The 24333-nt window shown below is 37.5% G+C and overlaps 1 protein-coding gene across 2 annotated transcripts in view; it reads left to right on the top strand.

The window, feature by feature from the left end:
• Window positions 1-23073, top strand: part of CACNA2D3 (calcium voltage-gated channel auxiliary subunit alpha2delta 3) — a 381968-nt gene extending 358895 nt beyond the window's left edge. For both annotated transcript variants that reach the window (XM_063164664.1, XM_063164665.1), the window contains 6 exons: window positions 151-203; window positions 1732-1787; window positions 5182-5293; window positions 20750-20862; window positions 21660-21742; window positions 22579-23073. In XM_063164664.1, the coding sequence (XP_063020734.1) occupies window positions 151-203; window positions 1732-1787; window positions 5182-5293; window positions 20750-20862; window positions 21660-21742; window positions 22579-22671 (510 nt within the window). In that variant the 3' untranslated portion in view covers window positions 22672-23073. The remainder of the gene's footprint in view (window positions 1-150; window positions 204-1731; window positions 1788-5181; window positions 5294-20749; window positions 20863-21659; window positions 21743-22578) is intronic.
• Window positions 23074-24333: the final 1260 nt, after the last annotated feature.

Consider the following 24333-nt stretch of genomic DNA (forward strand, 5'->3'; position numbering starts at 1 on the left):
TATAATAATATTTCTTGATCCCTAAAAAAGGAGGGTTTTATGCTCCATATGCATTTGAATATCTAAAGGATGGTTTTTGCATGAAGAATTCAGTTAAGCTATAAATGCTGCATGTTTTGACTTTTTATTAAATGAGTTTCTTCTCTCCAGCCTTATAATGCCTTCTTTGCTGCAGTAAAGTGGATTATGACTGAACTTGTCTTGTAAGTAGATTTCATCAAGAATGTAATGAATATTTCTATGAATTACTAAATTCTTGTAGTTTTGAATATTTATATTTTTACCTTTTGCATTGTGCTGCTTTTCTTGGATGATTTTAAATATGTTAATATCTGTCTTTTTTTTCCAATTTTGCATTTTGAAATCTGAGAGAATTTTGGCTGCACTTTCACTTTTATCACACTCGTGGTCTTCACTAATATCTGCACGTCTTTGTTCAGCAGATCACAATACACAACCCAAATTTCTGTCTGTGGTTACTGTTAAATTTTAGATTCATGTCTGGCTGTTTGTGATGCTGCTTGGGTGGGCTGCTGTCAGAGGAGAAACTTGTTATCCTGACTCACTGTATGGTTTGTCACTTCATAAAATTCTGTAAGAAGGACCCATTGCAGTGCCAGATAAGGTGTACTTGGATGCTGCTGAATTTTTCTATCTCCATTAATTCTTCTAAAATTCCCAGTTAATTCATAATGATCATTATCTTCAGGAGAAGGTGCCTAAGAAATAGCAATATCACATGGAGAAGAGCAAGCCTTAAAACGCGTAGTGTTATTAAGTTATATGATTTATTTTTATTCTTATCTGAAATCAGAGCTGCAGATATGAGTGAATTTTATCTTTACTGACATAAAATTGATTTTTTCTTGCAATCATTTTGTTTAATTGTAAATTGTATGAGCTTTTTTCAAACTTCAGAATAAGAGTTAAGGAGAATTAAATGAATGGCTGCTGCCAAGGGCAGAGATTGATCTGAAATGCAGCTTTCTTAATTTGAGGGAAATAAATTGTGTTAAAATGAGACTGATGCTACATTTCACAGCTTTGCAAGTGCTAAGAAACCTTCTGTATTTATAAGTATTGTAGATTCACGGGCATATGATGAACTGAATATTTGTTTCACATTCTCTACTTTACAACAACTGATTGGCTGACACTTTTCAGTCCATTCTTCCAAGTAAATCATGGTTTATTTTAGTGTTCTTTGCAATTTAGTTAGAGTTGATTAGGCAGTGGTTAATTTTTTCTGCTCTTCAAAACAAAACAGCTTTATTATTTCAATTTGAGAATTAATAAAATAAATTATTTTACGTGTGCTCCTGTGTGGTAGCCAGGACAGTTATAATCCCATGGCATTTTGCTAGAGTTAAAATACCCACATGATGGAGAAATAATGTTCAACAGCAAAAATAGAGTGTGCTGCCATGCTTTGAGAGTTTTAATGAACACTCCAAATATAATCAATATAATCAATATTTTAAATTAAAAATGGGTAAATCTATGATTTATTGGTGGGGTTAATTTCAGAATAAGTTTTCAGAGGTAAAAAAATAACCCAGTAAAAATATGAGAATAGGAGTAGGTGCTAATCCCAGAGTTATGCCAGTAACTTGAATTTCAGTTCTGTGTTAGCTTTTATTTAAAATAGGATTAACGTTATCAAGCTACTGCCAGTTTAGTACTTGGAAAACATTCTGTGGGGTAATGTGAAAACTCTAATAATTTCTCCAGGTTCCTTGTGGAATTTAATCTATGCAGTTGGTGGCACTCTGATCTAACAGCTAAAGGTAAGTGTGATTTTTTTTTTCCTGGAATAATGGCAGAAATGTCTAGAGTAATTAGGACTTTTGAAATTCAGATGTGTGTACACTGTTTTAGATTAAATAATAAACATCTGATAATAGTTTTCCTCCCATGCCAGCATTCTCTTCTTTGTTAATGTTTCCTAAAACACAAGAGAATTAAGATCTTCTGTGAATAACCAGTAAGTGCTTATGTGCACTCTGGGAACACAGTACACTACTAAAGCAGAAAAGATAAAATAGTAGATAATGATTAAATATGTTTTTTTAAAAACATTTCCCTTCATTCCAAAACAATCTTTGTGAATAAAGCAATTGCACTGTTTTCATTATAATTTTTTTTTTTTTTTTTTTTTTTTTTTTTTGCTAGAGTTGCCATAAAATGTAGTGGAGTTATTGTGCTGGAAAATGCCATTTCAAAAAAAAGTGTACAGAAATATGACCATCTTATTTCATACAAAAATAATTTTTAAAGCTTAAGATAGTAGATTTTATGCTAAAAAAAGACTGATCTGTATTTTGTTTTGTTATTCCATTTAAAAATAGACATTAAAATGTACTAAAATTCAATTTATTCAAAACATTTTTTTTTCAATGCAGAAGCTTCATTTGAAATAATGGAAAGTTTTAATAGTTTCACTAAGAATGGGAAGTTTTCAGTCTAAGCTGTCTTTCTATATTTTAACAGACTTTTTATGGCATTTTTAGAAGTGTTTCTCAAAAGTAAAGGGCCACTTTACAAGAGCAGTGCTCTTCAAGTGACAATTTAATAGGCAAATTGTGCTGTATGTCGCTGACTGGTGCAAGAATTCAAACTGAATTCTTCAGCTTCATATTTGCATACTTCTTAGCAAAGCAGGGGATAAAACTGCTGCTTTAGGCTTCATTTAATATTTGCACTGCCTGGATGCTAGGCTGTCTTTATGCCAAAATAATATCCTGTCTGAAGATAAAATATCAGTCAGGCCCCTAAAACCAAGACCAACTGTTCAGTGATTTCCCTAAGCATGAAGAGAGCCATCCCTGACACTGAGGCTGTGAAGGACAGCCAGGTTTGCTGTGCTGGACCCAGAAAATGCAAATCTGTTCCCTGAGGAGTGGCAGCTGTGCCTGTCCCAGTCCTTGGTGCTTGCAGAGCAGCCAAAGCAGCCAGTGTAGGAAATATATTTTTTTTCCAAGTGTACTGCACAAATATGTGTTAATATAGCCTGACATGAAACATCCAGTGGAACTTGCATTGTATGCTAGAGAAAATATCTCTCAAACACAACATCCCTCTACAGCTCATAAAAATGAATGTCTGAGCTGTGTTTTGAGAGTGCACTCGTTACAGAAGAGGCAATAATAACTTGCAAACTTTATTTAAAACAAAACTATCAGTGCAGCAGTTTGATGGACCAGTATTGTCGAGAAATTTCCATTCATGGTTTAGTTGACAGTTTAAATGTCACAAGTCACTTTCTCCACGTTGATGAGTTAAGAGCATTGGAAATACCCCCTCAAGATGCTCATTGAGATCTCAGTGTTTTCAGAGTAGTGCTTGCCCAGCTCATATCTGCTTAGGTAGCAAGGGATGGTTGTTTGGAAGCAGCATATTTTAGGAAGAAAAAGTAGAATATATTTCACAAGAGAGCAGAAGATGTGCTTAGGTATTGTCTTATGTAACGCTATGTTACCACTAAGAGTTGTAATATTTATGACTGCACCTTATGAAATTAAAATTAATAAACTTGCACATTTATTTTTTACTTAAGAACATTTACCAAAGCTCAGGGAAAAAAAACAAACAAACAAACAAAAAAAACCCCCATCAATTCCTCGAGTGGAGAAACTGCTTCCAACTGAAATTGTGATGTTAATAGAATGTGATGTACTGTGAAGGTGCTGGAGGGTCCACACACACCTGCTCCTTTGCCAAACCCTGCTATGGAAAATACTTCTGCACAAGATCTTGTAATTGCAATCACATTTGTAAATGAGAGAGAAGAACCCCTAAACCTTGGACAACGCCATTATCTTCTGGACTCTAGTGAGGTGCAGGAAGTGTGAGACCAGTGAATCTTTTCAGCCTCTGTGTTACACAAGCCATATGTTGATACAAGTGAAGGTAGACTCAAAACACAGGTGATAAACTCCAGTTATTCCTGACAACAGATAAGGAGAACAGAAGAGAAAGGGAAGATGTCAGTACAGCTAGTAAGACAATTTTCTAAAAAATACTGAACTTTTAAACATCTCACAACCACAGTGAACACATCAGAGATAACAAAACTTTTCTGAGCAGCTTTAGTACCTCCTTTGAGATCTGTGTATTTGATGGAATAATTTTTGGATTTTTATCACATACAAGAAGTGTGAACAGTTCAGAAATGCCTGCCCTGGTGTGATTGGAAATGCAGATGTGGTGGCTCTCCTGGCACTGCTCAGTGGATGCACCACTCACTCTGAAACAGATCATCTCCAGGGAAGGTCTGTCAAGCCCAAGAGCCTGCTCTGTGTAATCTATTTTTGTCATACCTCATCTTGCTTTCCCACTTAGCAATTAGTTTAAGATAGGGCTAACATTTGTGCTGATGTGCAAAGTGTATCTCTGTGTTAAGGAACAATGAAGGAGTGGGGAGGAAAAAGAAAGGGAATGAGGGAGAAACATTTTGCGACAGATACTTCAGCGTGAGAGCCAGAAGAGCAGCTGTCCTGTAGTTTGACCTTGAACCAGCCCCTCTGCTTCCTGGTAACTCAGTTTCCCAATCTTTAGGATGGAAATAGTGACACTTTTTCCTTGCATTGCAAAGACTTCAGATTAAAGGTGCTATGGAGTCCTAATTATTACTATTTTGGGAAGCAGATAACAAACATTGCTGTTGGGTAAAGTAACTCTTCTGCCTCTCCCACCCACAGAGTTATTTTAACTGATGAAACCCTACAAAGATTCCCAAGCTGTAATATAAAATAGATGTTTTGGCTTCAGTAAAATATACCACAATTTACAAACCAAATAAATGTAAACTCCCATGAATAAAGGTTAGTGATGCACAGCACCACTGAGATAAAAGTGACAGTAAATCCATCTTGGATCTAAACAGAAAGAATAAAAACTCATGCATAAATGTAAAGTAGGTTGGCAATGGCTAAACCATTAATAACTACTTTAACAGCAATATCTTGCAAAACTACATTCTCTGGATAAACCTTTTTTTTTTTTTTTAATTTAATTGAAAAAATAGCGTTATGCACTGCCTAGGAAATCTCACAGGGTGGCAGAAGCTGAGTAACATTTCCGTTCTCTGCGAGCTCTGTAACACAGCATCTCATGTTGTTCACAATTTTGTGTGCTGTTCCTCTCATGTTAACATCAAGATGTTTTTTGCTGTGCCTATAGCTCAGAGGTTGAAGCAGACCCTGGAGCCCTGTGACACAGAGTACCCAGCCTTTGTTTCCGAGCGCACCATAAAGGAGACCACGGGGAACATTGCTTGCGATGACTGTTTCAAGTAAGCCCTTTCCATTTTTTTTTTAAATTTTTTTTTTTAATACAACTGTTTGTGACAAAGCAATAAAACTGAATTATTCGAGGCTGTGTTGAAGAATGTACGAGTCTGTTGTGTTTTATCCTAGGTACTGACCTCTGTCAAGGTTGCATTTCTCCTATTACAGGGGTCACTTAAAACTTTGATGCTCTTAAATTAAAGTTGTGGCTATTACTCTCTACCAGAAAAAATGTCCAAGTGGTAGAGGTTTATGTTAATTTCAAATACTGAGTATTTTAATTCTTTTCCTAAACTCAGGCAGCATTCTAAGGGCATAGCCTGTAAGATTTAGATTTGAAAGGTAAGTGCTGTTCAGTCTCCTGTCCAGGAGTGAAACCCTGCTGGATAGGTTAGGAATTCCCTTGTGGTACAGTGAGATCTGGCTGTTTCACTGGAATGCCAAACAGAGTTTCCTTCTTAGAACTGTTAGTCTGAAAGAGTGGGAGATGATTAAATCTATTCTCCAAACTTCCAGTGCTGGAAAGCTGAGTTAATAATAACAAATCTCACATGACAGTGCTGTCATGTCATTTCGACCAGTGCTCCTGTAAACTTGTCCTTTATAGAGCTAAAAGAAGAGGAAGATTTCAGTCTAGCTTTCCTCCTTCACACTGAAAATGTATTTTCTCTGCATTTGCTGCCCATGTGCTGTGACATTTTGATTGTAGTACTGGTACATTTTAATTGTGAAATTGCATAGGTATTGATTATGCAAATTTCTGTACCTTGATAAGTCTCTTAATTGTATTTCCTTTATGCTGAGAGGTTGTCATCACCAGGGAGATTAGTATTTACAGCAATAATTTGTCTATCAATATAAATGTCAGGAAGAATTTAAAAGTTAAACAAAAATTGTTGCAGCTCTTCCTTTCCAGGTTAAATCAATATGCAATTAGCAAATAAAGGTGAAAACTTCACTTTGAAGTCAGTAGGTGTGCTTCTGGACTTAGTCCTAAATTTTCTCCTTGATATTTTCATTACTTTAAAACAGGAAACAGGAGTAAGTACACTGCAGATAAATTTTAAGTGCTAATATTCACTTTTCAGTTGCTACTGACCAACTTTTAAGTAGAAGGAAATTGTTAATGTCTAGTATGAATAATTGGTTTTATATGGCTTTGTGGAATAGAAGTATGAGAGTGCTTTGTAAATTGATGCTCTGGAACCCTTTAAGTGCAACAATGGGTCCCACTGCCTGAAAAGTACAAACTCAACAAAATCAAGCCGTGATTTTTCCACTTGACATACCAAATACAATGAAGGTTACACTGCTGGGAGTGCTTTGTGCCAGCATTGTAGAATTTAAGCAGCCTTATTTTGTGATAATTTAACAGAAAGTTAATGAGAAGGTCTGCAAATTATCAAGCAGTCCTGGAGGTGTTCCAGGCCAGGTTGGATGGGGTTTTCAGCACCCTGGTCTAGTGCAAGATGTCCCTGCCATGGCAGGGGGGCTGGAACCAGGTGGTTTTTGAGGTCCCTTCAAACCCTAACCATTGAATGATTCTGTTTCAATATTGCAAACAGACATGATTCCATGCAAAGAAGATTAATTTAACAGGACTAGGTTTTCTCAAAGGAATGCAGATTTCAGTCTGTTCCTAGGTAACTTCAGGTCAAAGGAAATAAGTTTCAAAAATAATACAATTCTGCAATACTTGGAACGCACCAAGTTGGAAACTGAGTTTAGTGAAAATTATAGTATTTCAAAAATAATGCACTAAGATCTTTTTCATAGAAAAACATTTTGTGTTCCACAGTGGAAAAAAAAATAAAAGAAAACCCTGTAAGTTGCAAACTGATCTCAAGGCACCCATTATTTTTCTCCACAAGCAATGGCAAAACCTAAAGAAATAATCCAGAAGAACTATTAGATTCTCATGGGAAAGTTGTTCGTTATCCCGTTTACCCTCTGTGATTAACAATCTACAAATTGCATCTAAGATTGCAGACTTCACTGGATTCCAAATATTTTTGTTATAACCCAGGACACTTTCCCGCAGAACAGCTCAGGAATTTGACCCAAAGTCCTTTGTAGACCTACATCTTCTGACCCAGTTTTCTGTTTCATAGCCTCAGTACCAATAAATATTTTTACAAGCAAGTGTATTGCTTAATATTTGTAATTTAAGAATGATGGGCTCAGTCAGTCAGAATTCAGATTCAATCTTTGATGCAGCAAGTCTGGAGCTGACACTGTGCTGGTGCTTAACCTGTGCAGCATCACCTTGAGCCAGTGAGATTCTTTCCTGTGTCCTCCTTGGATCATGTTATAGGTTAATCTGTGACACATAATTGCAAATATTTATTGCAAACAGAGGAAGATAATTGTAAATATTTACCTGATTATGCACCCTGTGGAATACTGAAAAACTACATGAGAGTCAGTATGTTGTGAAGAGGTTTGCAGACAAAAGTCGTGCAAATACTCTGCTTTAAGCAAGTTTGTGTCAAAAGATACCCCAGTCCCTGGCTTTTGTTCCTGCAGTGCCAGGCACTACTATAGAGCCCTTGTCTGAAAAAGGAGACTAAAAACAGTCTCTTGGTAGAAGTAAAAATGATGACTGATGTTAATTGAAACCATATAATGTTACTCAGATAAGGCATTTTGGGCACAAATACTGTGTTTTTGCTAACAAAGTCACAGTCATGGCCAGCAAGGTCACAGGGTGAGGGGCAGAGGCTCAGTTTTGTTCTGATGTGGGTGTGCTGTTACTGATCTTGTAGAAATACTCTGCCCATGCACAGAGGGACAATTACCAACTGCAGTAATGAAAATTCATAAACATTTCCAATCATAAATTTAATCATTAGTACTTGGATTTAAATTGCAATATGCTAAAATAAATCACAGAGTAGAAAGAACTACCTGCTAATTACTTTTTTAGCAACTGGCTGACATTTACAGCCATCTCTGGGAACTCATTCAGTGGAAGGACACCTATACACCTAAGCAGGCTTTGAGTCAAGCAATAAATATATACACACATATAAAATACACTCCCTATATGTAAACTTATCTCTTACAAGCAAACTACTCTGGGATAAATTGCAATGTTTAAAAACGATTTTCAAAAATATAGGTTTTATTAAGAAAGCAGGAGCCTAAAAGAAAATGAGAATTAGCATAAGAATGTCATTAGGGTCAGGGTTTGGCTGTCCCACCCCATAATTTGTTGTTATTCAATATCCCAATGATTATTAAATTAATCTGTTATTTAAACAGCAATCAAAAACAAGTCAACCCACATTTTCTAAGCACTGTCAACAAGAGAGAAAAACTGGGATTTTTTTGAAAAATCTGAATTGGTTTCATATTTTCCAGTAAGCTATTCCTTTTTATAGCAAAAACGTAATAAAAACCAAACCCCATTACTTCTGAAACTTATGTCATAGACTGTTCTATCACAGCCTCAACGTTGACAGTAATTAATTGCTAAAGAGAAATGTTTCTTCATCAGTCTCAACTGGCACTCGTTCTATGAGTCGGAGCTACACTAATGACAGATGTACTTGGTATGGACTTAAAGGTGTTGTGCTGCTCAAAGATGAGTTTCTGATTAGACATCAAGCTTGAATTTTAGACTTTATATGTCTCAGAGCTGCCTGTAGTTTTATGAAGTATTGTCCCAATATTCTAGCCAATTTTAAATATAAGTGTGCAAACCAATGTCCTTCAGCAATGCTCACTGGGTACCTCACCAGTTTTTGCCTTCTGGGAATATCATCATAACAAATTTTAGTTGCAGTAAAAGTGTCTAATAAAAGAATCCTTAGAATGTCAAAGTCATTATAAAATAGAATTGATGATGGCTGTTAAGACATTTGATTAGAAAATGTTTGCCAGTCTTTTTAGTATATCCTCCATGTTTTTGTCTAATTGCAAATCTCATTTATGCATGAAAATTCAAATGTTTTCATTTAGGAAAATGTCATTAATTTCATCTATAACTGCTATGAAGGTGAGTATAGCTATTTAGTCATCTGACTATTTATACTTTAAGTATATTTGTTAACATTTCAAAGTTGCAAGGAGCCAGTTGAGTGCATAGTTGCCAGATTTGTGTGTTCACTGTAGAAACTGTGGGTATACACATTAGGCAGCAGTTGCACAGTCAAATGCTTAGAAATTTGCCCTTTTAACCTCTCCTGTTCATGTGTGATGACATATTGGACTTGGACGAAGATCAAAAATCTGACCTTACTTCCAAAAAAATCCCCCTTCACTTTTAATTGCAGCACTCATGGGTCTACAAGGTCAACACCAAAACCCCAAAGAAACTGTTTTGTTTCCAGTTGATCCTTTGTTCACAATCTTAAGACAAAGAGGAAAGTAAATATAAGAAAGCCATATTGTCACTAGGGAAGCAAGGAAGCATTTAGGTGCAATCATCCTAACCCTGGGAAAGATTTATGCATATTTTACTTATGCCAGATATGAAAGATGAATGCATTTCCTTTATCTTGTTGGGCATCACATGTAAATTACCTGTTAAAATGTATAGGAACTACTTATTTGAATAAACACTGTCCCATGTATCATCTATTTGTCCCAATAGAATGTTACTAAGCAGACATTAAGTTAACAAGGAAAACCATCAAGAAATTAAATTTTTTCTCTTGTTTTCTCATAGACTGGGCATTGAATGCCATCTATTGTCAATAAAAGAGGTAAATGGCAATTGAAGTGTAGTTCAGGATGACACTGAACCCTTCATGTGGATTTATAATGGCAAATTTCAGGCTTGTCCACTAAATGCAGAGATTTGGCAGTAACAGATAAATAACAACACAAATTAGATGCAGACTGCTCAGGGCATGAGTATATTAGTGTCAGGAGCAGTGCAATCTGCAGACATTAAAATGGAAATGGTTTTTAAAACCCACTTAATCTCGAGACATACCACCATTTGCTAAAATATTTCCGCATTTCTTTCTCAGTAGAAGCTTGCCAAACTGCTGTACTTGATCATGTTTAAAACGTGAAAATAAATACACAGTTCAATTTCCCATGAAATAAATAATCGTTTGCCTTTTCAGATGTAGTTAGTTTACTTCTAAACAAACCAGCTTGCCACATAAACCAGCCAAAGCATCCAGGGCTGATTTCTTCTCTTTCGGAGCTCTATCGATGTGTTCTGAACGTCCCTGTGTCTGTCCTTGGGCATTGAATTACAGATTCTAGATTCTAAATTATAACTATTCTAGAAGATATTTTGGATTTTTTTTTTTTCTTGTATTGCCCTTTTATGATCCTGAGGGAAATGCTGTCTGTATTTCCCCACCTTGGGTGTTTTTGCACTGTTCTTTTGCCATGCCCGGTACCCACGGGACTATGGAACATGGGTGGTTTTTGACCTGTGCCCATGCTGGGTCACAGGTGGGCTGCAGCCAAACTGCTTAGGACTGCTCTTCACAATGCTGAACAGACCTTAATTTCTTTCATTCCGTGCTCATTTCTTAAATGTGCATGGACCTGAAGGAATATCTTCAAGGGAAACTCCGTGTTTTGCATGCCTCAGTGGTTCACTGTTGAAGTCTCAAGGATCACAATCTAAGAATATGGAATTATCTTGCACTTCTCTTTTGAAAAGTAGATCTTCCAGACTTGAAGAATCCTTATGGCTGTTAAAATGTCTTTAAACTTGAGGCAACAGCAGTATTTCTAGAAACTTATTTTTGCCAAAACCCCAAAACTCTAGAAGATCCAAAAATATTTTTTCCTTGTTCTTTCCTTGTAAAAAGTATCAAATTATGCAATTTAAACTGCTAGAATTGTTTATTAAAGGTCTTTATACTTAGCTTAAAATGTTATATTGTGTGTTACCCACACTTCTCCACTTGCAGCCTGAGTAACTTTCTCTTCACTTCAAAGGCACCAGTGATTATAATGTTTTTCATGCAGGTGTAATTTAAAGTCACAGTATGGGCAATTTAATTCTACCCTTTGATAATGTATATTTTCAATGACCAGTTCAGGAAACACTGTAAATTACTATTTTCATTTAAGAAAAAAGGTATATAAAATAATAGGGCAAGACATATCTCAGTTACCAGGCAGGTCTGTGCCTGCCAGTCATCAGTTTAACAATCCCTTGGACGGTTTTCAAGGCTGGAGAATTTCTATTTGCTTGGGGATTTTGTTTTTTTCTTTTTTTTTTTTTTTGTTTCAGAACACTATTAGTATGCTTGCTGAATTCTGGAGCATTTTAGTTGTTCGTACACAGATTGCCACCCTATGTCTCCCTCTGTAAGCACCCTAAAATCTTGGAATTTTAGTGAAAATGAAGTTTAGCTAGAGGCTTTCTCTCACCAGTAGGACAAGATGTGCGTTCTTCCTCTTAACTCCCCATTTCCAATAAAACCTCTGCAGGGGAATGTGTTGATCTGCACCCATTCACTCTTCATAGGTGAAGTCAGTACTCCATTAAAATATAAATCATAATCTACTTAAAAGTTAGCTTAATTTTACATTTTGAACAAGCATTTAATAAATATTAATGAAATGATAGATATTAGCTGATGCAATGAAAGGATGCTTTGTAATGACAAGGGATTTAAAAAGTTGTATGTATGCCATAATGTATAGAGCTCAGTAGTAATATATATTATTTTTATGAACAATGGCTTGGGATAGGAAAAAGATGATTGAAATTGAGAAATTTTGCAATGAATTTTTAAACTCAGGCACACATGAAGAATTGCTAATAACGGAACATTAATTTTAGTTTGTAATATATTCATACTATAGGCAGATGTAAAACAATGCAAACATGGCTTAGACATCTTTACATAGAGCAGTTTCCTTTTTAAAAGGTTTGGAATAGCTTAATAAATATTTTAAAGCCTTTAGCTTAGAAAAAAAGCTTGAATCTTAAGTTTTGAGAACCATGCAAGGAACATTTCTATATTATATAAAACACTACAGAGTTTTAGCTGGCTGTGGAAAAGATGGCACGTTGTGTGCTTAAGACTTTCAAATATGTCCTTCTCAATCGTTGCTAAAGTTCGTGTTAACAGAAATAAATTAACAACATCCTTGCAAAACACACTGTGGACACATCCAATGAGCACTTTAGCTCCAGGATTTATTGCTCTTTTAATGTGAATCTCCTCGTCATTTCTGCTTTTTATATTTCAGTTTCTGTTGTGCAGTTCCTTGGTAGAGTCATATTGTTGATGAGACTTGACCTAAAGTTGTGGAAAAGAGTAGTTACCAATTCTTGCAATTAAATGTTACTTTTACTTTGTCATATGATATTTGTGAGCCTTCCTAAAACAGGATTTATCAACTTGCTTTTTAATCTTAAAGTTATATTTAGAACCTAGCTTAGAAATCATATAGCATTTTAAAAAACACAATCTGAGATGTCTCTCAATACAAACCACAACTACTTGTGTAGAGAGCTAAAGAACTTTGCTAAAAACACATATTTGCTAACATGCTGCAGTGGAGCTGCGTTTTTCAGCCTGGATTTCTTCCCTGACTTCTCTGTTGTGGTCTTGTTAACCAGGTGTCACTGTGAAAAGAAAAAGTCTTTAGGAGACCTCTGATATGATTTTCTTTGTACCAGTCACTGTGTGATTTCTTGGTCCCTGTGAGCCCAGAACCAGGTACCACGCATCACACTCACCTTTGGTTTGTTCAGGGGTATGAATGCAGGCAAATATTTAAAGTTTATGGGATTTCTGGTCTTGATTTCTCTGATAAAAAAACCTGCCAGTACATTTTAAAGCTGGAGGTCTGAAACTCTCCATTATCCTACACCTCGTATGGGAAGGTGGCTGCACCAGAAAGGTCACAAACAGTCCAATGCCTCACTACACCGAGGATCTTCTGTCATCCTAAAGGCTGTGCACTCTTAAGTTTTTATATGTTTGCAGTTGGTCAAGTACTCTTGTCTGAGCATCAGTTACTTGAGAAAGAATCCCCTCCTGGTGGGGAGTGAGTGAGGATGGGCACTTTTGGAGGTCCTGGCTGAAGTTGAGGGGTTTCCAGCCATGGCCCAGCTCTGTGGGGCTCTGAGCATCCAGCAGCACAGGAATGGTGAGGATGACACTGCTCACCTAAATCCTCAATGCTGAACTTTGCTACAAGTATGTTTGCACTGATACCAAATTGTACTGCAGTCAGGCTGTATGTGGTGACAATATTTTGCTAGCATGAGGTCAGGATCCAATTTCAAGCCTGAGGCTGGAAGTTTATCTGCCTCTTTTCATGAGAGAGAACCATTAGCTGATGTTTTATATACAGCTCCAGCTCTCAGAAATGTTGTTATTGGCATATACGTTATTTTTACGAATTGCATTAGATATTTCTTTCTCTATCATCATTTATTTGGGAAAAAAAACAAACAAAAAAACCCAAAAAACAAGTAGCACAACTTGACTGTGATATAAACATTTCATTCATTCATTGCAAAAATGTGATAAGCGAGAGAGATGTGGGTTGGAAATGTGTCCAGCAGCTTGGAAAGCACATGATAGGAGTTGGGAAACAGCAGAGTGGATATCTGCACTCCCATTGAATTCTTAAAGTTTGTTCCAGACCATTAGGGTTGAACTTTTGCAACCAACAGTTATGTGAGTAACACATATTTGAGTGCAGCCTGCACAATATTTTCCATTTACTCTGCCCTCATGCTGGTATATTTTTTTTCTGTAAAAAATAGGAAAGATCACATTTGTCAGATGTGAAATGTAATCTCAAAGTTACAACTCATCTTAATCCAAAATACTCCAAGTTCATTAATGGAGGTTTGCAGGCAAAAATTACACTGAAACACCCAGGGGAGAAAGGCTGAGTTTACAATGATGCTCAAGAGTCAGAGTGGCCACTGAGGGCTATCTAAGTTGAGTTCCATGGAAATTTAGGCACTTCCTCACATCTTTGTTTAGGTTGCCAATTTGAAAATCTTGCCCTATATTTATTTCAGTTCAAATTACTCACAGTGAAATTCTTCCATGCTTTGTGGGATTTGTGTGCCTGAGCAAACAAGTGGTATTTAAAGGATCTTTTCTATTTTCACATGAAAATGATTGATATGATTATGTATGTGCAGAAGGGACATATGCTGGCGCAATACTCTGATTTTCTACTCATAATTTGATTTTAAGTCCCACAGTCATCACTGTGACATTAAATGATAGTAATAGTGTTCCAGTGATCATTAAGAAAAAAAATTGAAAATACATACATGGATTTTTTTGCCCTTAAATCAGGCTGCTAAGCCTCCTGAGCATGGAATTAAAAGTGAATCTGAACAGTGATTTAAATATTTATATCACTAAAATCCTGCCTAAGCCATGTGTTCGTCATGACCACATATTCTTCTGCAGAGTGTATAACAGCAGGGTATTTTTGTAAAATTAAAAGAGATTACTAATTGTAAAATGCAGTGCATAGATCAGCAATTATTACTCAGGAACGAAGTTTATTTAAAGCAAAGTGCAATGATGAAATATTTCTGTGTGAAAAAAGAATTAATTTTTAACAGGAAGCGCATAGCATTGTTTTTAAACAAGCTGAATTGCTTTTAGTGTTGTTGCTGTGTTCAAATCCTCCCCAAATTACAAAGAAATATCTTCCATTCTTCAGTATAATGAGAAGATATTCTCTCTAAGTGTTCTGGTCCCACAAGCATAGTTTTATCCTGTGCCTTCCGAGTTCCATGCTGCTTGACATTAGCTCTGTTCCCTCTAACACTTTTCAGCCTTTGCAGCTGTTTGAAGAAAACAGGGAGCCATGGATCTGAAAAATCAGAGAATTCTGAATGCTCCCAGGAGGTTCCCTGCCATTCTTTGTTGCTGAAACAAGCCTTGTGTCAGCGTCAGTAGCCGCCAGAGCTAATGGCACCAGGGCTGCAGGCCAGGAAAAGGAAAATAGTTCAGTGCAAATGACCAAGAAATGGTGGTGTTTGGGATCCTCAGTCTGCACAAGCCATTATCACTGTGTCCTCTCTTACAGCTGCCTGGCCCACCCTCAGGCCCATACAAAAATGCTGTGTTGAAGCAGTTTCCCCAAAATTCACTGTGCTGGGGCTGTGGAAGTGGCTGCTCATTAGCAGGGAAACCTCACGTCTGTGTTCAGTTTATATCCTGTCCAAAGTTTAACACCAGTGGACAAGGAAATGGATTACCTCTGCTGCATGGAAATACAGAGACTAAGCTGCTCAGCTGTAATATTGATTTCCTTTAAGAGCAGATGCTGGAGTCAAATAGTGGGGAGTAAACAGCTTAAAGGTTAGGTTTGCTTAGCTGGATGAGACACATCTCTGGTGTGTCTGAAATAGAATTCTCTCAGCTTTGCCTGTTATTGATCCAGCCATGCTAGGAAAGGAAAGGGGATTCCAACTGCACTTCAGAGACAAGGTGTTAAGCCACCACATACAGATTTTGCACCACATGATTGAGGTATTTGTAGTGAAGCAATGGCCTGCATTAAGAAGGGAAATCAGTGACTGACAGAAGGGTGTGATCGGCAGGTTGGCCAGTGAGCTGGGCTTGGTCTGTCAGGAGATACAGCAGCCAGGAGGGAGAAAGGGACCTGCTTCCATCAGCATGGGAAATGCTCCAGAATCTCTAAGGAGACGCTGCAGAGCCCTGCAAACCTGCTTCCCTAGAGCCTCTCCCACAGGGCACTGTCCCTGCTTGTCCTGCTGTCCCTGTCCTTTTCCTGCATCTTGGAGCATCTTCCTCCTTCTCCAGAGAGGTTTGTCCCTCTCCCAGTCCCCTCACAAACATTTTGCCACCCAGGAATTCAGAGACATAAAGATGAAAGGAAAAGTGTGAAGAGAAGGCAGTGCTGCAAGGGTAGTGTCAGCTCAGTCCCTACTTCTCTACTGTATATATTCTAATTATTTCTCCTTACAGAAGAAAGCAATTCTTATAATAAGAATTTTGGGAATTAGGTTGGAGGATTTGATTTGTTCGGGGTTTTTTTAAAACATAGTCTGGGGAAGAAATTATTATAACAATATTATAACTCCTTAAAGACTTTTACATATACAAATAAAAGGGAGAGATTCCAATTTAAATTTAAACAAAAAAACCCCCAAAAAACAAAAAAAACAAACCCAAAAATACCCAACAAACCAGATTTGAATGTAATGTGCTGGCTCCCTAAGAACAGGTGTTGTAGCCCACCCTCAGCTTCAAGTGTCATGTTTCACCCCGTTCAGGATGCATTTCTCTGCAGGATCACTGTCCATCCATTAGAGAGAAGGACCCTCCTGCCGAGGATGACTCAGATCCCCAAAGCCAAGCTCCTGCCCCAAATTATCCTTGAATAATCTGTGTCTGCATGGCCAGAGCTGGAGGTGCTCCCCCTTCTGCTGCAGGAGCCTGAGTTATGTGCCCAGGGGCAGCAGGTGTGATTGCACCCCAGCATTTGCACTGCAGGGCTCTTGTGGTGCTTTCCAAGTTACAGGCTGCCTAAAGGAGTGAGAAAGAACTGATTATCTGTGGGAAGAGTCATTTAGCCACCAGACACACATTAAAGGTGTGCTTTCTTATCCTGCCTTCAGAAGCATGACTACCAAATATAATTATGAACACAGCATACCTGCAGTCCAAGTCAATTTCTTTATAATTACACAATGAAAAATTAATTTTCAAGGAGCAGATTAATAAGTATTGCTTTTTGAGCAAATATTTTCTACTTCAAATTAAAACATGAGGCTGGGGTTTTTTCCCCAAATCTGTTTGCATTCTATTTGTGCTCATGTTTTCATATGGACCAAAACCAAAACAGGTTAAAAAGAAACAGATACTGTGTGTGCAACATGACAAAATTGTCATGTAACACTCTGACTCAAAATACAGAGTTCCTTGCAGACTTACTCTCTGTTGTTATTTTTGCTTCATTAACAAAATAGTTTGGCATAACTAGATTTTCTTCCTCCCTCTCTGTCTACCCCTTTCAAGTATTAAATTTCTTCCTTCCTCACCTTCCCCACAAAGTCAAGAAACAGTTTGTTTTCAGGTCTGTTTTAAGCCTCTGAACCTGTACATCAAATAAACCAAGCTAGTTCCTCAGTGGATGAAAGATGGAGGAGAAATTATTAATAAGCTTCTTATTGACTCAATGTAGCTTCAACAGGAACCCCAACAGTTTAGTCTGTTTTATATTTGGAGATATTTGCAAGCCTATTCCTGTGCTGCCCCATTGAATGATGGTGATGATTCTGCATTAGAGGAAAAGGATTCAAATCAAAAGGTTTATATTACTTAAAACAAGAAGAGCTTTATCCTTTAAATGTGACACATTCTGTATAAAAATAAAGCACTTACACATAGACTTTCTTTTGATTGTTAAAGCAGCAATAAAGCTCAGCCAAACCCCTTACTCAGTCCTTGAGAGTTGGTTTCCATATTAGCAGGGACACAAATGCCAGCTTAAGCCAGCAGGTGTTCAGGAATGGTTATTGTGAGGGAACCTTTAGAGCCTCACAGTGCATCTCACAAAAAGATAATGCCATTTTCCCTACTTTGTCAGCGACTTCATTTCTCCCTGCAGCCATGGAAGCTGTTTGCTGGAGGTTTTTCTGCCGTGGCTTACACAGTGGAGTATTTTGGTGGAATGCCTCAGTCCCTGAAAGGCTTTGGTCTGACTGTGTTTGTGCACCTTTTGTTTTCCATGAATGTTCGGTTCCTGAGACTTAGTGGCATGAATGTTCAAAATGAATTTCAAGGATGCATATGCATGTCACCATGGGAACTGAGGGCTGGGCTCAAAGGGCAGAGCTGCTGCTGGGATGATTGTGTGCTTTATCCACTCTGGGCATGGAAGCAGCGCCATGTGAACTGTCTGAATAGTCACACAGCAACCGTGGTGGCTACAACCGGCACAAACCTCTTTGCCACTGATCTGGTGAGGGTAGGAATATCTCATGGCTCTGAAATTATCTTAAATTACAATGGCTGAAGGAGGGATATTTTGTTTGTGCAAACTATTAATAGAAAAGAAAGCTAAAATGGACATTTTTTGCCCTCATTTATTTGCTTGGCTTAGTCTAGGTCTTGAATCCTCTGTCTTCACTTGTTGGTATGTTGGCTTTACAACTTCATTTGCAGATTATGTTTGAGAATTGTGTAAGGGGAAACATCCATTTACTGCTTGATGGAAGAAACATTTTCTTTTAAAATGTTAAAAAACTTCTAGTGGGAGGATAAGAAGCCAGTTGTTTCACTTTTCAAGATATTAGTGAAGCTGTTATTTTGCACTAAGGGAAAAAAATGCTACAGAGAGCCAAAATTTTCAATCTTTTATGTTTCTTTATAGCTCTGTGGCAGCCACCATAAGCTTAGACACTTAACAAACTTCTGTGCTAGTTAAACAGCCTGTAGGTCTGTAAGAATATTCACTTTTTGGTGAACAAAGTCAAGTTTAGTTGATACCTATGATATAATTCCTAAGGTAGCAAAGAGGGGTTTTTACTTAACTAATATATTGCTCTTTGAACGGCCTTTAATTCATTATTTCTGTCAGTCAATGCAGGTACTGCATTCCCCAAATTGATGAAATCAGAAATGATGAAGGCTTTCAGTAATAAAGCAATACAGAAAATTTTGCTAGACTTCACAGTTTAGCTGTGTAGTAATTTATTCAGCATCACCTGTGTAGTTGAAACACTCTTCTGGATAAAGTGCTTTCATCCCAGCTAGGTGAAGTGATGGGAATTTTTCTTCTCCCCTCTTAAGTTTGAGGAAGGAATAGCCTCATACTGCACAGCCCTTGTGGCACCTCAGAGTGGGTGGAAGAAGAATCAGCATGGGAAATTGCCCAGCTATCATGAGCTGGCATCTTAATTTAAACCTGGCTGTGGGGTACATGCTTTGCTTTCCACAGGTTCACGTGGGAGGTGACAAAAAGGGGTATAAAAAAGGGGCTTGCATTTGGGCACACCACAGGTAAAACAGAAGAGTAATTACTCCCTTCTCAGCAAAAAGAAATTTATCCCTTACTATCCAATTAATTGTTAAAGCATCTTATGCCCATCAGGTTCTTTTCTGAGTTAGTTTTAAAGATACAATGAATATAAGTTTCAGACTGCACAAAATGCAAATAGTGCCAATTTCTGGCAATAAAAGTAATGTTTTTTCTATCCTTTACTGTTTGATTTATTCATAGCTGTTTTGAGAAATTCATGCAGTACAATTTTGGTGCTATTGCCTGCTAAAGATTTTTCCTCCTTTCCTTTTATTGGCCCCATTTCTCCCACACACAAATCCACAAAGCCACAGATGCTCCATTACAATGATGTCAGTCTTGCTACATGCTCCAGCTGTTTGGTAGGTACATTTATAAAGTTCAGCCTTTTACATTATGCCATAAATGTATATTTCACGTATAAACATAAAGTTAACATATTGCAGATCACTCTAAGTGTAATTTTAATGGAGGTTCAGTAAGTTTAAAAAATACTGAAAAGCATTTAATCTTTCCGTTGGCAACATTTTTATAGTAAGTTTTCCAAATTTTTTTTCTTAGGCTAGGTCTAAATATTCCCTGCCCTCTCTGCTATTTCATCTTCTGTGATCTTTGGAAAAAGCAGGGAGTTATTATAGTAAGACAATATGTATTTTAAAGAAAGATGTCTGAGGAAAAATATGTTTCTCTCCACATCTTCTTGGTGCTCAAACCCTCACTTAGCATTCTGTACATTTACAGCAAACCACACTGCAAAACACCTAATTCTTGGAGTTGCCAGATTTCAGTGATATTTGACATGGCTGACATGCTGCTGATAGGATGTACAAATTCTAACAGATGGCTTCAAAATTTCGTGTAGAATTGGGTCTGAGCTTAAAGCCATTTTTTGTATTGTGTCCTGAGTTTCAAAGGAAAGGTAAATAGTGTCTACCTGGCTCTGCCTTTTGCCCCTTTTCTCTTTGGTATGTGCTTAAGGGTTCAGCTCACTGAAACTCTGTGCATCACTGACTGGTGCCCACAGGATCCTTCCCTGGGTGATCTCCTTCTTACAAAAAATACCTTTATTTTTTTGCTCTCCCTTTGCGTTGCCTACTTTGTCTTCATTTGAATGGGGTGCTGAGTTATCACCATATTTGTACCAGATAGTCATTATTCTAAAATAAATCACTTTGGAAAATGTTGAGGGCTGATCTATGTTTTGATGGCTCAGTAATAAAATGGCTCTCCAGAGGGCAGATGAAAGCTGAGATCAGGAATTGCTGTTGTTCAGGCAAGACCCAGAGTGCACAAAGGCCCTGATACAACTGTAGAGACTCAAACTTGGGGCTGTGAGCTGTCAGTGTGTGGCTGCAGAGGAGCCTTCATTAGTGTGGTGGATCTGTTCCATCCCAGACTGTAAATACATAAAAGTCTGATAAACTCCTAACAAGAACCAGTGGCTCAGAAATGCTGATAATGTCACCATTATTTGTTTTCTTTTTAATTTCCAGGTCTTTTGTTATCCAGCAGATCCCAAGTAGCAACCTCTTCATGGTGGTAGTAGATAATGAATGCTTCTGTGATTCTATCCCACCAATTACCATGGCACCTATAGAAATAAGATATATCCTTTTATTATTACAAACTGGTCAGAAAGAGAGTCAAGATGCAAATATTGAAAAACTTTTTATCATGTAAAACTTGCATCATCACCTGTTATATGTGCTGTTTGAAATTAGGCCATCTAGGAATATGTTCTCACATTTTTTCAATGTGCATTCACTTTTTTTTTTTTTTTTCTGTTTTGTATAGCCAGTATGAACTAAGCAACCACACTTATACGGATTTTATTTTATGTAGCATAAGGTCATGGTCATCTTTAGACAGGTGAACTTCTTTCAAATTAGGCACTAAGTATGTAAATTTCTTATAAGGATGGACCTCATTATATTGGAACTTACGGAACTCCCTCTAACACAGATATCTCTTTATTTAAGGTTTGACTGGGGCATTGAAAATGTTTCAGAATCCTGCTTTCCAAATCTACCAAAAATTTAGCAAAGTAAATATATCACTTGATGTTTTGGTTGCCCCACTTCCTGTTTTTTGCTGTTCTGTAGTTAGGTAGTTCTGGATTAGTTTTTTCCCATAAGTTGGAATTTTTCAGAAGCAGCCTGTAGTCTGCTTTTATTGCAGAATTATGGAAAGGCAGGCCAGCAGTGTAAGTGCACACTTGCTGTTGAAAACACAGATCACAGAGAAGACAGCACTAGAATCACTTTCTTTTCCTTGTGGTGACCACACATATCACCTTGGGGCTTTAATGGGGGGGAAGGAAGGAGCTGAAATTCACTGCATTCATTTCAAAACACTCCCATGAGAATGCAATGTTCAGAGCATCTCTCCTTAACTGCCTTGCACATAATGAATCCCTTAAATGTGAACGGTTGAAATCTCAGAAGATAAGAAGACGCCCAGAATCTTGTCATGGATTTCATCCTGAAGTAAGTTTCTATCTGCTTTTCCTTTCTTTTTAGCTCTGGTAATTTTTTTATTTCTTTAAAAATGATTAATAGGAAAACTGTCTTCCAAGATGAAATGTTGGGAAATATTCAGAAGACTCAGTATCAGGGAAGTGAGGGATATTGGAAGTGCTACAAGGCTTTTCTGTACTCATGTAGACAATGCCTTGAGTTGCTGCTTTTGCAGACTGGTTTGTGTCATGCCAGAGAACATGGCAGGGTGTGAGCACTGGCAGCCCGGAATATCTGAGAACTTACTCTGGCCCAAGCAGTGACCCCAGGATTCCTTAGAGATGGCTGGGAGTGTTCTGCAGTTAATGTTTGCTGCAGTAATTAACTTCAGTATCATCCCTGTCATGCTATAGTCATTGTGCTCACTCATAATATTGCCTGGGAGGGAGGGATAGTGACCCCTCCACACCGTGTATTTACAGCTCTGTGTTCTGCATGATGCTCTCACACAGTGCCAAGGAGAGCTGGTAGAGACCAGGATGTGATTCCAGTGGCCTGTACAGGATAGGTTCATTGTCATCCTTTTTACTCTGGAGTAACTTTAATTTCTGCCTCTGCTGATGTAATGCAATGTAGAACAAGATCTAAAGCAGAAAGTGGAGGGGATGGTGTAGTGCTTGTTGTTTCAGTCTACAACCTAAACTTGTTCAGCTCAAAATGTGTACTTGTATTACTTCCTGAGTGTATTTAATTTATGGGCTTTGTTGTTTGCATCAGTGCTCTAATGCCTATGTTTGCTAAAAAAGCATGTGTCATGATTGACTGTAGTGGCTTGTATTTATTTTCCTTTTGTTTTATTTCTTTAGGAAAACGCAAGAGAATGTGGCGGTGTCTCAGGCCTTAGTGCTAAACCTTCTCTTGTTCTTCTTCCTCTGCTATTGATGATTTTCTCCAGGTGACATTGACTGATGTGTTCAACTGGCATGCTAAAACATGGATAAACTGTGAACTGGGAAATGGTGCAACATAGAGGACATGAAATATAGTCAGAGCATCAGCATTTCATGATTTTAAACTGTTGGTGATATAAATTCTTAAAGATATGTTGAAAAAAGATTTATCTTTTTACTTTGCAAGTCGTGCAGATGTGAATTTGGCATATGGCAGTCATGATTCATCAAAAAAGGACTTGGTAGATAGAGGTGACCATTGCTTTGTCCCACTGAATACAATTTAAACTGTGTACTTTTTTCAATAAAGTATATTAAAATCACAGTTTCAGAGTGTATTTTAAGTATGCTAATATATTTGTTCAAATAATGAATGATGGGAAGAAAATAAAATAAATGGATGATATTTTATTATGCTTTTAGCCTCTTTCTGGAAACCTTCAGAGAAGAAAATGGGGACTTGGCTTTTACAATAAGGCAGAATAGCTTTTATTAACAAGTTAAGGAAACACCTGTATGTGTATGAAGCTGGGCAGGTTATGCATGGTGCTGAACTGTATATGAAGGTTGGGTTTCTAGAAATAGACATAAGATATCTTACCTGCATTTAGAAAGTGAGTCAAAGTCTTATTAAAGCCTTCTAACTTAGGCAAGCTTTGGGTCAAATTGGTTGATTTGCCTGCAGGTGGCATAAATCAAATATTTTTCATCTAAAGGAATGGGAAGATATGTAGAACAGCTCAGAAAGGGTGACACTGTTCTGCTGGTGTTCTGAGCTCATGTCAGACAGGAGAAGCTCGTTATGGGCAAAGTGATAAGCAGAGAAAGTCTGACTTGCAGCACATCTGTGCCAGCAGAAAATTGGTTTTCATCGAGTGTCCCTGTTGGTAGGCAAAGTTTTAGACCAGGATGTTTTTATTCCAGGCCTTACATTCCTCTTTGTAAGGGAAATGAGGTAATAAAGATGAGCATATTCCTTTTGCAACTGGCAGCAAAGTCCCTGGTGAGGAACTATTTGCTGAAGATCTTGATCTTTGAACTATGATAGCCTCAGTTTGTCTTTGGAATTTTATAGAATGCTATCAAAGGATAACCTGTCCTTCTAACAATATAATACATTAAATGCAAAATAAAATGCCACTGCTCTAAATCTGGTGCTTGCAGACTGCAGTTTCCTGGTTGGGTGTAAGTTTGCTTTCAGCCTTGGGTAAATTCTGAGCAGATTTGCTGTGTATCTTGGGGGGAACAGGGAGCAGGGCCACTGAGAGGGGCTTTGTTTTAAGGAATACTACTCAGTAAGGGGAAGAACTAGTAAAACAAATTTCCACTCCAATGCTGAATGGGTTCAAATGCACTGGTGCTCCCTCTGATTCTGAAACCATTCAGGTCTTTGCACTCATAAATTTCTTTTCCTCCTGCCCTTTTTTTTTTTTTTTTTGACTGTTTTCCTACAGACTTCTTATTGATCTCAAAATCTTTCTCTGTGGAATAATTTTCCAGCTGACATTCAGTCAAACTGTTGTCCTAGTGACATTCTTTGTCTACTAAGCAAATTGGGAACTCAAGGCATTTTCTCCACTTTGGCTGACATGGATATCCTGCTCTTCTTTGTTTGATTTTTCTCTGAGCTCCATTCCCCCTTACCCTCCATCATCCTCTCAAAAAATTAAT

Source organism: Melospiza melodia, chromosome 10, assembly GCF_035770615.1.
Source record: "Melospiza melodia melodia isolate bMelMel2 chromosome 10, bMelMel2.pri, whole genome shotgun sequence".
NCBI lineage: Eukaryota > Metazoa > Chordata > Aves > Passeriformes > Passerellidae > Melospiza > Melospiza melodia.